Source organism: Chrysochloris asiatica, unplaced genomic scaffold, assembly GCF_000296735.1.
Source record: "Chrysochloris asiatica unplaced genomic scaffold, ChrAsi1.0 scaffold00017, whole genome shotgun sequence".
NCBI classification, from domain to species: Eukaryota; Metazoa; Chordata; class Mammalia; order Afrosoricida; family Chrysochloridae; genus Chrysochloris; species Chrysochloris asiatica.
In genome coordinates this window covers 11,657,227-11,673,629 of record NW_006408535.1, presented here as the reverse complement: position 1 = coordinate 11,673,629, position 16,403 = coordinate 11,657,227, and the positions used below count along the sequence as shown (strand labels likewise).

The 16,403-nt window shown below is 35.5% G+C and overlaps 1 protein-coding gene across 4 annotated transcripts in view; it reads right to left on the bottom strand.

The window, feature by feature from the left end:
- The window catches only part of RALGAPA1 (Ral GTPase activating protein, alpha subunit 1 (catalytic)), a 261,272-nt gene that overhangs the window by 43,645 nt on the left and 201,224 nt on the right, over positions 1-16,403 (bottom strand). For all 4 annotated transcript variants that reach the window (XM_006835341.1, XM_006835339.1, XM_006835340.1 and 1 more), the window contains one exon: positions 5,695-5,850. In XM_006835341.1, the coding sequence (XP_006835404.1) occupies positions 5,695-5,850 (156 nt within the window). The remainder of the gene's footprint in view (positions 1-5,694; positions 5,851-16,403) is intronic.

The window sequence follows — 16,403 nt, the reverse complement described above, 5'->3', positions numbered from 1 at the left end:
TCTACTCCCGTAAAGATTTACACCCTCGGAAACCCTGTACAGGGTCGTTATGGGTCGGGACCGACTCGATGGCACTTAACAACAACATATAGAAAATAAAAGACGGTAATAATATGATAGTATTAGAGGGTGGATAGGGAGTTTCTTTACCTACTAGGACGGCTTGCAGAGGTCTCTCTGAGGAAAAGGCATATGAATTAGACGCTATAACAATGAGAATGAGAAGCCTGATGATCAAGTGACTGGACAGCTCAAACTGAGAGTACAATAAGAGCATAACTCCTGAAAAGAGAATGAGCGTGATGTGTTGGAAGGTAATAAAAGTGGCCAGTGAGGAAAAGGAAAGTGAGGGGAAAGGAGAATGGAGAGGTAGGCAGCCAAATCATGTAAGGCAATGAAAGACATAGGGAGGAATGCAATTTTATTCTACATGCAATGAGAAGTTACTACTTATTCTGTTCAAACTGTACCACTTAGTGCTGAGACAAATTTGCTGTGAACCATTTAAATTTCCTAGTTTCTCTCTCTCCTTTATTCATGTTATCAGGAATATATATGTATATAGAGCCCATGATTAAAGGAGAATTATTTTGTACAAGTCTGTTATATTTAAAGGATCTCTGGTAATGCAGTGGTTAAAGCTCTCAAACTGCTAACCGAAATGTCAACAGTTTGAACTTACCAGCTACTCTGTTGGAGAAAGCTGGAGCAATGCGCTTCCATAAAGGTTTACAGCCTTGGGAATCCTGTGGGCCAATTCCATACAGGGTATTATGAGATGGAATCTATTTGATGGTAGTGAGTTTAATTTTTTTTTTTTTTTTTAAGTTATATTTGAAACCGAGAACGTTAGTAAAATTTTACAGTATTATTAACTATATTTTTTACCTAAATAATTAAATATACCTTCTAATATGTCTCTTAAATGTTTTTTGAATTAATTTTCTACACTGCATTCTTTTGGAAAGTATATTACATTTTTATTTCTAGATTAAAATTGTGAAACTGGTGACCAAATTTCAAGGCTGAAAATGAAATGCTGTCCATTACACTAACATGTTTCAAAGAAAACTGACTTAAATAAAAGTGCTTCTTTTCCCTCTTTTGGGGGGGTCCAGAAAATGAAAGATAGACCAGAGAGTCCAACTAAGTATGTTACAATTATCTGAACTTGATCTTTATCAAACTCCTAAAAGGATGATTCAGCTCCTTATGAAGCAGAGTATCAGCAAGTGGCTAGAACAAGGAGAAAGAGGAAATGAGAGAGGCTCCTGTGAACACTTTATACCAATGCTTGCAGCACTTTTGATTTTTAGGGGTGAATAAACTCAGCTAAGTGAAAATTATTTTTAACCGTTTTCCATCAATCTTTCTCGGGTAGAGGTAATTTATAGAACAGCTGTCTTGGACTAAGGTTATATCAGGATTTTTGATATGGTGGTATAGTATTTCTGAGACTTTTCTAGACTGAATCTTTAGATAATTTGTTCAAAAAGTATAGTACACACTATAAAAAAAAAATCTACTGCTACTGTCTTGAGCCTTGGAAACACTTTTCTTTATAAGAAATAAAACTGCTATACTTAAATGGATCCAAGGACATTTACCACACATTCTGATAAAAAGATAATATATAAAATCACCACATGGTATTTTAAATAAAAAGTCAGGACTAAAGTTAGTTTCTATAAAATAGATATACATGAATTTCTCTTATTTGGCTTAAAACAAAGAGCGAAAGTCATAAATAATTCTAGCTTGCCAAAGGCATGGCTATTTCTTTATACTGACTGTCGACTATCTAATTTAATTAGAGGTATTAAACTCCATGCTGAGGTCAACAAGGCTTACTCCCTTCAATATTACACTTCAACCAGTGCTCATTAATGTGTCTACTGAATGGATTAACACACCTAAAGATGTATGTACCAAGGAAAGGGGGGACAACCTAATGATATCCAATTGTTCATTTGTAATAGGACATATGTTCAAGACCTCAACTTATTATCACTAATGTGGAATTTATTAAATTCAGGAGAAAAAATACCAATACAGAATGTGATTTTTTTTATTAAGGAGAACTGGTATACGTCATCTGGCTTCTATGATTAGGTTTAAACATTTAACCTTCTATTGAAGAGAATTTTATACTGTAACAAGTCAAAATATAAGGCTGTTATTTATAAAAAATCTTACATACTAAAATACCAAGGAACAGATTAAGGATAAGAGTCAAAGAGAACAGTATACAGAAAAACTAATATTTACAAGCTTTCTTTTATTTCTATGAAACAAGATTTAGACAAGCCATTATTGAGATGTTGTTGTTAAGTGCTATCTAGTCGATTCCAACCCATAGCGACCCTGTATAGGGTTTCCAATGAGCAGCTAGTGAGATTGAGATAAGGTCAGGTAAATCTTCCCTTTTTGCTGACTTAAATGTTGCTAACATTTCTTAATGCAGAATGACAGTGAAAGTAATAAGAAATATTATATAGAATTTACATTATTCATAAATTGCTTCAATTTAGTCCTAAACTTGATAGAGTAAATTTTACTTAAAAATGTTTTAAATTACTACTCAAAAATATCTTCCATATTTGATACTGCTTTATTATGTATTTTCCATAATTTTGATAGCATAGTGGTTACGAATCAGGCTGTGAACTGCAAGGTCAGCAGTTCGAAACTACCAGCTGTTCCGTGGGAGAAAGATTAGGCTTTCTGCTCCCATAAAGATTTACAGCCTTGGAAACCCTGTACAGGGTCGCTATGAGTCAGAACCGACTCCACAGCACACAGCCACCACCACCACTTACTTTTCATGACAGGCTTTACACATTTTAAAACAGAGATATTTTAAAAAATTTCTCACTAAAATAAACAAAAACACCTTTAAATTCCTTTATTTAAATAAGAAAGCTTATCTAGTCTTTGCATTTTTCCTCAAAAATAACTCTTTTAATAATTTACAATGTACATGTATGTATTAGACACTTTTGGAAATCATAAACATATGCTTGTACTTTAAAAAGTTAGAACACTTCTGACATCTTAATATTAAACACTTGAAATATACCATGGAATTGCCTCAGTTCTTATTTTTTTAACAAATTAGAAAAAAATAGCTACACTTTCCATTTGGCTAAATTATCACATAATTTTTAAATTTAGAATTACTAAAAAAAAAATAAATCAAGCTTTATAAAATAAACACACTACTGATGTTCAAGGTTTAATCTTTCAAAATTCTCTAAAAATTTAGTACATTCGGATTTTACCATTTTAGGGTAAAACTTTAATTCAAAGTCAATTTAAAGGAGCTCTGGTAGCATAGTGGTTACAGATTGGGCTGCTAACCTCGAAGTCCTTAGTTCGAAACTACCAGGAGTTCCACGGGAGAAAGATGACGTGTTCTGCTCCCATAAAGATTTACAGCCTTGGAAACCCTATGCAGGGTCACTATGAGTCGGAACCAACCCCACGGTACTTAACAACAACAAAAAAATGGTGTTTTATCTCAAAAATGTGCTTTACTTGTTACAACAAAGGATAGTTAAACATTCATTTCAGTCCCATCTCATTAAGGACTGCCATATCTGAGAGAAATAAGAAACCTTATTTGACATTTCTACAAAGGTTATTAGAATAAAAGTACTATGTAACTAAGTTTCATATCCCAACATAGTTTTCTTTCCTTCTTTCTTTTTTAATGTTCTACAAAGTCCTGCTTTTAGGTCTGAAGTCTAACACAGTGCTAGTCTTCAGACTTTGCTCTGGGGTGGGTTTAAAAGTTGTGTGCATGAAAAAGATAATGAGACATATGAGTCAATGCCAAGTTCTCAGTCATTAAAATTACTTATCTTTTTACATAGTTGTTTTGAATTTGGATATAACTTTTTCAGAGACATTTAAAAGGAACAGATGAAAGAAAGGCTTTAACTGATCATGAAGTTAGACTCTGATCCAACCTTTCATAATCTATTTGGCAGCATTTGTATGGCTATGTTGTCTTTTCATCATTGAGGAAAGGAACAACTATTTGAACACTATTCAAATTGGTAGAGTCAGATGTGGTACTGGACTGCTTACCACAAGGTTGGTGGTTCAAATCCACTAGCTGCTTCTTGGAAATCCTATGCAGGGTCGCTGAGTCAGAACACACTCGGCAGTACTTAACAACAATAAAAATAATCTAATTGGTACGTCTAAACAATTAATTGTTATTGAATATACTTTCCTACCCTACTCAGTTATTTCCATCTCTATTACTAATTCCAGTCTAATTTGCAATGATATATTATTTTCGTAGTCATTAAACTTTTATTATGTGATTTCCAATAATACCCTAAAAAAGTACAGAAAACATCAAAGGGAAGTCTAGACAATCTTTAAAAATATTGGAGAGGGGTGCTGAGGTTCCTTTTTAAAGATGTGTGAATAATTCTGTATTCATAAATGACGAGGAACGCGAAGTATCAAATGAAATGACCGATGAAGTTCAGTCTGGTTATATTCAGCAGTTGTGAATAGTCATCTCTTAGTATTTGCAGATAACCAAATCTGAAAATGCTCACGTCCCTTGAATAAAATGGTGTCGTATTTGTATCTAACCTCTAAATCAAATACTAAACCCACTACTATCAGGTCAATTTGGATTCATATCTACTTTGTATAAGATTTCGGAGGTTGTAAATCTTTACTCAAGTAGAAAGCCTCATTTTTCTTCCATGAAGTAGCTGGTGAGTTTGAACTGCTGACTTTGCAGTTAGCAGTCTAATGCTTATCCTATAGTGCCACCAGGGATTCTTTGTATGTTGTTGTTGTTGTTGTTAAGTGCCATCGGTTCTGACCCATAGCGACCCTGTACAGGGTTTCCGAGGCTGCAGATCTTTATGGGAGCAGAACGCCTCATCTTTCTTCTGCGGAGCGGCTGGTACTTTGTATAGGATTTCAGAGGTTGTAAACCTTTACACAAGTAGAAAGCCTCATTTTTCTCCCATGAAGTAGCTGGTGAGTTTGAACTGCTGACTTTGCAGTTAGCAGTCCAGTGTTTATCCTATAGTGCCACCAGGGATCTTTGTATATCCTCCAGTATTTAAAATCACCTCTCGATTACTTATAATACTAAATACAATGTAAATGCTTTGCAAATAGTACTTACTTTATGCTCCTTGTTAGCCTTAGGAGGATTGCTTTGACCATGGTGTTCTCTGGCCCATCCCCCAATATTTTTCATCCATGGTTGGCTGAACCCATGGATGTAGAACTCACAGATACAAAGAGTTGACTATACATTGAGGATGAGGTTAAGAAGAAGGTAAAAAAAGAAACCTATTGGGGGCAAGAATTTTTTAAAAAACATTTTTTCACTAACAAAATCAAACATGGATTAAAAATTACTCAGTGGTATCTCTGTGGTCACACTAGAATAAATGCTCTTGAACGCATCTGCTGGCTAACAAAATGGTGATGTAAGTCTTTTTAAGACTTGGGCAATCAAAATCATTCCACCATATCCATTTAATTTTCTCTAGAACAATCCTGTTTCTTAAGACAGTTTGGGTGAAGAGCAGAGTACTAGAGTTAGAATAGTGATTGATCAATTATGCTCCATATTAATCTCCTCTTATGTATTAACTTTCTTAAGTACTAGGATTTTCAATTGAAAGCACCGTTTTCCTTAGTACTTACTTTTTTGGTTACAGAGTCATCAGAATCAGAAGGCATTCTTGTTGACACATGAAATATTACTTCTACTGTGGAGGTAGCAAAATATGGAGTGGTCAATCCAGTGCTTTTATTTTTCTGTAGTCCTCCCATAAAACCACAATGGTTTGTAAGATTTATCTAGAAGCAATAAAGAATCATATAAAATTAATCAACAAAACTCAAAACTATTGAAAAACACCCAACAGAATTTCTTACTTTGAAAAGATAATAGAACTAAGTCTTTTGTATGTTATCAACCAATGCTTGATCTAGAATGATTAATTAGAGCTGTTCCTCACACTATGCTTTCTTAAGTACTTGAGGATCCCCAATTGAGAATTATAAAACAAGCCCTGTACCATTTTAACTGACCATGTCTCAAATACTAAAATCAGTTACTAACAGCTATTCATGACAGTTTACTTCTATCTGTATATTGCTTTGGGTAGTAATGACATTTTCACAATGTTAAGTCTTCCTATCCATGAGCATGGTATGTTCTTCCATTTTTGTAAATGTCTTCTGGATTCTCATAGTAGTGTTCTATAGTTTTCTTTATATAGGTCTTTTGTTTCTCTGCTTAGATTTATCCCTAAATGTTTCATACTTTGGTTGGCGCTCATAAATGGTATTGTTTTCCTTATTTCCTCTTCAGAGCTGTCTTTATTAGTATATATGAATCCAACTGATTTCGTATATTGATCTTGTACCCTGCCACTTTGCAGCATCTTCCAATGATTTCCAGTACTTTTTTCACTGTGCCTTTGGAATTTTCTATGTATAGGATCATACCATCTGCAAACAGAGTTTTACTTCTCTTTGCCAATTTGGATACCTTTATAATCTTTTTTTTTTTTGCCTTATAGCTCTGGCTACCAGCCGCTCCGCGAGAGAAAGATGAGGCTTTCTACTCCCGTAAAGATTTACAGCCTCGGAAACCCTATATAGGGTCACTATGGGTCGGAACCGACTCGATGGCACTTAACAACAACAACAAGCTCTGGCTAAGACTTTCAACACAATATTGAGTAGGATTGTAAAGTAAAATGGCATCCTTGTCTATTTCCTGTTAATAAAGGGAAAGCTTTCAGTTCTCTCTGTTGAGAGTGATGTTGGCTGTTGGTTTTGTATATATGCTCTTAATTATGTTGAGGAATTTTTCTTCAATTCCTGCTTTTGTTTAGTGTTTTTATCAGGAATTGGTGTTGGATTTTGTCAAATGTCTTTTCTGCATTAACCGATACAATCATGTGGTTTTTGTGCTTTTCTAATATTGACCCATCTTTGCACAACCCGTATGAATTCTGCCATTATGGGTTTTTGTTTTTCTAAATATGTTGCTGAATTCTACTGACTAGGTTTTTGTTGAGAATTTTTTGCATCTATGTTCATAAGCCACCACAGTTTGGTAGAGTCATCTGTCAGTTTGTCGTACTGTGGTAGCTTGTCAATTGCTGTGATTCTGAAAGCTATGCCACCAGTATTTTAAATACCAGCAGGATACAACCTTCCTTGCTGAAAGTGAAGAGTACTTAAAACATTTACTGATTAAGATCAAAGACCACAGCCTTCGGTATGGATTACATCTCAATGTAAAGAAAACAAAAAACCTCACCACTGGACCAATAAATAACATTCTAATCAATGGAGAAAAGACTGAAGTTGTCAAGGACTTCATCCTTCTTGGATCAACTATCAACACTCACGGAAAGAGCAGTCAAGAAATCAAACGATGTATTGCATTAGGCAAAGGAGAAAAGATTGAAGTTGTCAAGGACTTCATCCTTCTTGGATCAACTATCAACACTCATGGAAGGAGCAGTCAAAAAACCAAAGGGCGTATTGCATTAGGCAAATCTGCTGCACAAGACCTTTTTCAAGTGTTGAAGAGCAAAAATGTCAGCTTGAGGACTAAGGTGTGCCTGACCTGAGCCATGGTATTTTCAGTAACCTCATATGCATGCGAAAGCTGGGCAGTGAATAAGGAAGACTGTAGAAGAATTGATGCTGTTGAGTTATGGTGCTGGAGGAAATTATTGAAAGTGACACGGGCTGCCCATAGAACCAACAGATCTGTGTTGGAAGAAGTGCAGCCAGAATGCTCCTTGGAGGCCAAGATGGCCAAACTTCGTCTCTCATACTTCAGACATACTGCCAGGAGGGACCAGTCACTGGAAAAGGATATCATGTTTGGTAAGGTGGAGAGTCAGAGAATAAAAAGATGACCCCCAACGAGATCGATTGGTCAAGTGGCAGCATCGATGGACTCAAGCGTTGCAACAATAGTGAGGCTGGCCCAGGATCGGGCAGTGTTTCGTTCTGCTGTGCATAAGGTCACTATGAGTTGGTACCAACTTGATGGCACCTAACAACAACAACAACAAATGCTTATGAGGGATACTGGACTATAATTTTCTTTTTTAGTAATGTCTTTCCCTGGTTTTGGTAAGGTTATGCTTGCTTTGTAAAATGTATTAGGAAGTTTCCCACTCTTTCTATATTCTGGAATAATTTGAGAAGAGTAGGTGTTAGCTCTTCTCTGAATGTTTGGTAAAATTCACCACTTAAAGCCATAATCCGGGACGTTTTTTAGTTGGGAGTTTTTTGATGACCTGGTCTATTTCTTCCTTTGTTATAGGTCTGTTCAAGTTTTCTACTGTTCGGTGTAAGTTTAGGTAGGTTGTGTTTTTCTAAAAACACATCCCATTTCCTCAAGGTTTTCAAATTTTATGGAGTACAATTCTTCATAGTACTTTGTTATTACCCATTTTATTTCCACTAGTTCTGTTGTAATGTCTCCATTGTGGTTTCTTATAGGTGTTATTTGTCTTCTCCTTCTCTTCTTTTGTTAGATGGTTTGTCAATTGTATTAGTGTTTTATAGCACCAGATTTTAGTCATGTTAATTTTTCCTATTGTTTTTTAAATTTTTTAAATCTTTTATTTCTCCTCTAATCTTTATTATTTCTTTTCTTCTTGTGGCTGTAGCTTTACTTTGTTGTTATTTTTCTAATTGTTGGGGATGTTGTGTTAGTGGGTCAATTTTGATTCTTTTTTTTTTTTTTTTTGTATGTGTTCATTTATTGCAATAAACTGTCTCCTAGGCACTGCTTTTGCTGTGTCCCAAAGATTTTGGTATGTTGTGATGACAGATTACTTCTAAATCCATTAGTTTTATGTCTCATAAGACAAAAGTCATTTGTATTTTCAATGAAAATTCTCCCTTGGCTGTAGAACAAGTACTGTACTGCTAACTGTAAGGTGAGCAGTTCAAACTCACCAGCTGTTCCTCAGAAACCCTATACAGGGTCTCTATGAGTCAGAACCTATTCAACAATACTTAATAACAGCAACAACAAATTTACTTCTCCTAGCTATTCAGTTCCCCTTCCAAGAAAGCAATTAACGTATTCTTCAAAAAATTTCTATGCATACAAAGTTCAAGGTCAGTTTGAAGCAAAGGTTGGTGGTTCAAACTCATCAGCTGCTCCTTGGAAACCCGATACAGGGTTGCTATGTGTCAGAACTGACTTGATGGCACTTAACAACAACAACAGCATGATACATATTACACCTGTACATTTATTTTGCACTTAATACGAAAGGGATTCAAAAGGGTTCGTGTAAAACAGTATTAAAAGATAAGGAAATTTTCCATGAACTTTTTGAAGCTCCCTCATATACATATGAAAAATACTCCATTATAAGTAAAGAATTCTCTCATGCTTTTGGTTTTATGACTGTATCCAATGAAATTCATTTCATGGGTGAGTAATAATGTATCTAATTAGACTCCTACTTGGGTGATATTGGAGAATATACTGTTTTGACACTGTAGGATAAGCACTGCACTTCTACCTGCAAGGCTGGCAGTTTAAACCTACCAGCTGTTCCTCAGAAGTGCTGTGCAGGGTTGCTGTAAGTCAAAACCAACCTGACAGCACTTAACAACAACAACAACACTTGGAGGATATTTAGGTTACTTCCACTCCTTGCTATTACAGTCTATGCTGTAGTGAATATTACTGACACATGTCATTCTGTATTTGTGAAAACAAATCCACAATTGCTAGAAGTAGAACTACGAGTTTTGAACATGTGTACCTGTCATTTTGAAACAGGCAAATTGCACCAACAGTGTATAAAAGTACCTGTTTTCCTTATACCCTCTCAAACACATTATATTCATATATTATCCAATTTCATATTCTTTGCTAACCTATAGGTGAGAAATGATATCTCAGTATAAATTTTGTTATTTTGAGGTTTTTAAAAATAAGTTATTTATTCTCTAGGCAAATACCTTTAAAATCTCTATTATGTAGGGAGAAAGTCTCAGTTTATTGCAAACACTTCTCTAAAATTTTATTATCACTTTTGTTTCTTCTATATTTTATTTATTTTGTTGTTGTTAAGAATATAAAGGGCATCAAAAAGTCTGGAAAAACGGAATTAAAAGATAATAGTTTTTTTCCATGGATAATTTGGAGCTTGCTCATAAACACAGGAACATATACACCCATTTAACAGTTTCCATGTACACAACTTACTAATATTGATTATATTCTAATTGTGCCATTCTTCTCTTCTTTTTCTGAGTTGTTTCTCCCTCATTAACATTAACTCAGATTGCTAAAGTTGTCATCTAATCTTGTGAGCTGATGCAGTAAATATGATCTCATGTAGATAGTTCTTAAAAAAGCATAATGCTCAACATTGACATTTTTCACTAGTCATATTAAACTACTGTTTGGTTTTAAGGAGATTTTAGGGGATGTTTTTGTTTTAAAACTTAAAGATTACCTCAAACAATAGTTAAAGGAGTAAGAAAGTCTGGAATGCATGAAAATTTGAGATTTGGTTCCAGATTTCCCCCTTTTTGATCAGGATTCTTCTATAGAATCTTTGATCAAAATGCTCAGTAATGGTAGTCAGGCACGGTCCAGTTCTGGTCTCATGGGAATGTAAGCATTATCTATGGAGGAAAATAGCTATACACTGTCATTTTCCTGATTCTCCTTCATCCTCTGTTGCTCTAAGTGAATGAAGATCGATTATTGTGTCTTGGAGAGCCACTTGTAAGAATTTTAAGACCACAGGCACTATGCAATAATCTAAAAGGTAGGACGTAAGCACTAAACACATTATTAAGCTAATAAACTGGGATGTTCCACGAAACAGGATCTTAAATCTATAAACAAAGGAATAGAATCTCATGAGATTTCTGATTATATATAAGCAGCCTCAGAAGTGATTTTTTCCCCCCATTTGTCACTGTGGTAAATATGTATAACACAACTTTTGCCACTTCAACTTTTTTAGAGACATACCACTTTTTTAAAGCAATTACAATAATTTTATATGCAACACTATCCTTAATCAATGCAATTTTCCTGTCACCAATAACTATCCTCTACCCACTCTTTTATGCCCTGGTAGCCACTAACAGACTTAAAAAAAATATTTTTATATAAGTGAGATCATATAATACTTGACTTTTTGTGATTCGCTTATTTTGTTCAATACAGTATCTCCAAGCTTCCTCCATAGTAAGCATGTACCAAGACTTTACTTCTCCTATTGGCTAAATCTAACAGTTTGTCTTACTGTAGTCGACTGTGTGTTGCTGGATGCTGCAAGCTATGCCACTGATTATTTTAAATATTAGCAAGCTCATACATGGTGGACAGGCTGTGGCAAAGCTGCCAGATACAGACAGGCTAGGAAGGAGAGAAAAACCACTTCTGAAGGGTTGGCCACTGAAAACATTTGAATAGCAGCAGAACACTGTCTGACATAGTGCCAGAAGGTGAGCCCCTCATGCTGGAAGGCTCTCAAAAGATCACTGGGGAAGCACTACCTCCTCAGAGTAACGTTGACCTTAATGACGTGGATGGAGTTTTCAGGACTTTCATTTGCTGATAGGGCACAACTAAAAATGGAAAGAAACAACTGTAAAATCCAATAATAATGTAAGTGTGCAACATACAAAGTATGACTCTAGGATAATTAGAAGTCATCAAAAATGAAATGGAATACATAAAGATCAATATCCGAGGCATGAGTGAATTGAAATGGAGTAGTACTGTGTAGTACTACTATGAATTCATAGTACACTATGACCATATAGTTTACTATACCGGGACTGACAAATTGAGGAGGAAGGGTATCACATTCATTGCCTACAAGAGCATTTCATGATCTATCTTGAAGTTACAATGTTGTCTGAGACATAATATCATATGCCTACAAAGAAGGCCAGTTAATACCACTATTATTCAAATTTATGAACCAATTACTAAAGCCAATGTTGGAGAAATTAAAGAACTTCTTCAGGGTGAAACTGATCATTCAATCAAGATGCATTGATAACTACTGGTTTTTAGAATGCAAAAGTTGGAAAGAAAGAGGATGGAACAGTAGTTGGAAAATATGGCTGTGGTGATAGAAATGATGCTAGAGATCAAGTGACAAAATTTTGAAGGTCCAATGACTTCATTGCAAATAACTTTTTTTCAACACCATAAACAGAAATTTTACATGTGGACCTCATCAGAAGGAATACAGAGGAATCAAATTGACTATATCTCAGAAAAGATGATAGAAAAGCTCAATATCATCAGCTAAAACAATGCCAGGTGCCGACAGCTCTTAGGCAAGTTCAAGCTAAAGCTGAAAAATATTTTAAAAAGTCCATGAAAGCCTAAATATTACCTTAAATAGTATGTTGTTGTTGTTGTTAAGTGCCACTGAATCGGTTCCAACTCATAGTGACCCTACACAGGGTTTCCAAAGAGCAGCTAGTGAGTTTGAACTGCCAACCTTGCAGTTCAAACCACCTTGCAGTCTAGTGAATTATCCTTCAGTGCCACACCAGGACTCCTGAATTCAGAGACCACCTCAAGAACAGATTTAATGCACTAGATACTAATGATTGAAGACTAGAGTTGTGGAATGACATCAAGAACATCATACATGCTGAAAGCAAAAGGTCATTTAAAAGACAGAAAAAAACAAACTGAATATAAGAAGAGATTCTGAAATTTCCCTTTGAATGTAAAAAAGCTAACGCAACGAGAAGAAATGAAGTAAAAGCTGAATAGAAATTTTCTAAGGGAAGCTTGAGAAGACAGAGACAGTATTACAATGAAATGTACACAACTCTGGACCTAGAAAAGCAAAAGAGAAGAACATTCTCAGCATTTCTTAGGTTGAAAGAACTGATGGAAAAATTCAACCCTCCAGTTGCAATACTGAAGAACTCTATTAGCAAAATATTGAGCGACTCAAAAAGCATCAAAAGAAGAGAGAGACAATGTAGAACAAAACTCAAAATTTTAAAAATGTTCAGGCTTAATGGTCAGAAAGAGACTGGAGGAACCCTGAGACTATGACCCTTGGTCACCCTTCAGGTCTGGAATTAAAACTCACCCTTGTGGTTCAATTTTCATCCAAGGAATAAGTAAGTATATAGAGGGGACAATGACACTAGTGGTGTATGGAAACCATAGAATGGTTGGTCAACTATTCGAGATCAAAAGGGCAGCATTTACCTAAGGACAAAAATCAGAAGTGTTGGTAAAGAAGGAGGAATAGAAACAAGAATCACAGGGGAGTGGGACAAAGGATGTTAGAGGGGATTGCAGTCATTGCAATGAAATGAAGTATATGGTATGCTGAATGTAAAACTGATGATTGCTCTGTAAACCTATACTCAATTCAAAACAAAAACTTAAAAAAGAAAAATAAAAGATGGAAGGAATACTGAGAACAACTGTACCAAAAATAATTGGTAGCATGTATATGATTAAGAACCAACAGTACTGAAGGAAGAAGTCCAAAGTGCATTGAAGGCAATGATGAAAAATACAGCTTCAGGAACTGACAGATGCAAACTAAAATGTTTCAACAAATTACTGCAATGCTGTAGGTGTTCACTCATCTATGTTAAGAAACTTGGAAGACAGCTCCCTGACCAAATGACTGAAAGAGATCCATATTTGTGTACATTTTAAAAGAAATGTGACCCAATGAAATGTATAAATCATCATTAATATCACATGCAAGCAAAATTTTGATGAAGATAATTAAAAAATGGCCGCAGTACTACATTGACAGAGAGCTGCATTCAGTCAGATTCAGAAGAGGAATGAGGCAAATCTGCTGTAAAAGACCAATTTTAAGTGCTGAAAGCACTATATCCATTTATTGAAAAACATTTCACTTGGTCGTCTGTCAATGCCAGAAGCCTTGTTTTTCACCAGTGTCTTCAGTGTGTTAGGCATCCTAATGGATGTGAAAGAAGACTAGATGTCACAGTGGTAAAGTGCTCAGCTAAGAACTGAAAGGCCAGTGGTTCAAATCCAATAGCTGCTCCATGGAAAGATGTATAGTCTGCTTCCATAACGATTATAGCCTTGGCAATCCTGTGGGGGCAGTTCTACTTTGTCCCAAAGGATTGCTATGGGTTAGAACTGACTTGATGGCAATAGATGGCTTTTTTTGGTTTAGTGGGTATGAAGTGGCACCCCATTCAGAAAGTCTGCCTACTTTCTAATTAGGTTATATGTCTTTATTATCAATTTGTATAAGTTATTTGAAAATTATAGATATAAATTTCAAAACATACACATGATTTGCAATTATTTTCTTCAATTCTGAGAGCTGTCCTTTTAACATTGTAAATAGTAGCCTTTGAAGCACAAGTTTTTAATTCTGATGAAGTTCATTGTATATAATTATTTCTTGTGCTTAATATCAAATTCTAAGAAACCATGGCCAAATCCAAGGTCATCTCTATATTTCTTCTAGAACTCTTATAGTTTTAACTCTCACATTTAGGTCTTTTATACATTTTGATAATTTTGATATATGCTATGAGGTTAAGAAACTAACTTCATTCTTTTGCATGTGGCTATCCAATTTTATTCGGAAACCCTGTACAGGGTCGCTATGGGTCGGAACCGACTCGACGGCACTTAACAACAACAACAACAACAACAACAATCCAATTTTATCAGCATGATTTGATAAAAAAAAATCTATTCTTTATTCAGTGAATGGTCATGGAACCTTTGTTAAAAAATCACAGACCAAAGAATCATAGGTTTATTTCTGGACTTTCAGTTCTATTTCAGTAATCTATATGTCTGTTCTTTTGTCAGTGCGATATTGTCTTGATCCATGTATCATTGTAGTAAAATTTGAAATTGTGAAGAGTATTTCTTTTCTTTTTTTTTTTTTTTTTTAAGTAAAAAGGTTTTAACGTATGATTTTATTCTAGGATCCAGTTCACCTCTTGCTGGGTTAGGTTGTATCCTCAAGCATATTCTCATAAAGGTACATTAATCCTCTTTGTATATTTAGACTGTACTTCTACTGACTTCACAGGCATAGCCAGGGGTACAGAGGAGCACCTGCCCCTGGCAAGTCCAAGGGAGTGCCAGACAAGGTAGGAATGACATTCAGAAATATGTAAGGCACTTGACTGAGCTAGCCTGACAGGAGGGGAGAAGGCATTTACGCAGACTCATTGCTCTTAAAGCTGTATTCATTTTGAAATTTGCAGGGGGGCAGGCAGGGTGGCACAACTTAGAAATTGCTCCTGGGCTCTGGTTACCCATTAGCTGACTTCTTAAGGTGATAACAGCTTGCTGAGATTGCCATTTTGGGGTTACTGGTTTTGTTTTTTAACATAAGAAATTTGCACACATTTGACTACTCCATTTCCTCCTGAAATCCTATGTTATGGACATGTGTGAGCCACACGTTAATCCCTCTCATTTTCTCTTCTACTTATCACTCTACTTATCTATCACTCCTTTTTAAAATAAGTTCTCTTGTCTTCTGCTTGAATATTTGTAAGAATTTTTTCACTTCTCTCTTCACAGGATGAATCTCATTATTGACCATGCTCTATTAATTTCCCAGGTCACTGTGCATTTCTTGAAAGTCTTCTCTCCTTTTTCTTTAAGGTTTTTACTGTGGCTTGACTGAAAGTTTACAAGGCACATCATCAGTTTTACCTTCAACATATTATACATCTTTTTTCATTACAATGATTATAATCCATTCCATGTACCATCAGTTAATGGTATTTCTCTTTATTCACTTTAGCTTTTTTAAAAAAACAAACAAACAACAAAAACAAAAACAAAACACTCAGGCATATATAATAATTTACACCTCTAAAGGGTACATTCTGCAAGTCTGCCTCCTGGCCACCAGCTCTTAGTCCCACTTCCCATGAATCTAGAGTTTTCAGCCGCTCTCCCTCTGCATGACCCCATCTCTGCCTCCGTCTCTGGCGGCACTGCTTCTCTGGATAAGGTCCCGCATTCTGCTTATGCTCTTCTCTCCCTTGATGGTCTAGGGTCCTCTGTTTCTGGACTGTAAGTTTAACCACTCCCTGTTTTTGCTACAAAACTTCTACCTTTACAGTTGTGACAATCACAATTAGTCATGATAACAATTATTCACTATTGAATCACATAAATCTTATCCCCATCTCTTTTCACCAGACCCATCTAGACAAGATGAAAACTATTCAGTGGGGACCCTTTCTTCCCCCATACTCTTAAACTAAACTCCCTCTTGAAACACTGTAAGTCAGTCACTTCTTGCCTTTATTGCCCCCTCATTTTAGATAGCCAATGTCTAAGTTGCCCGTCCCTATCTACCCTGTGTACAGAG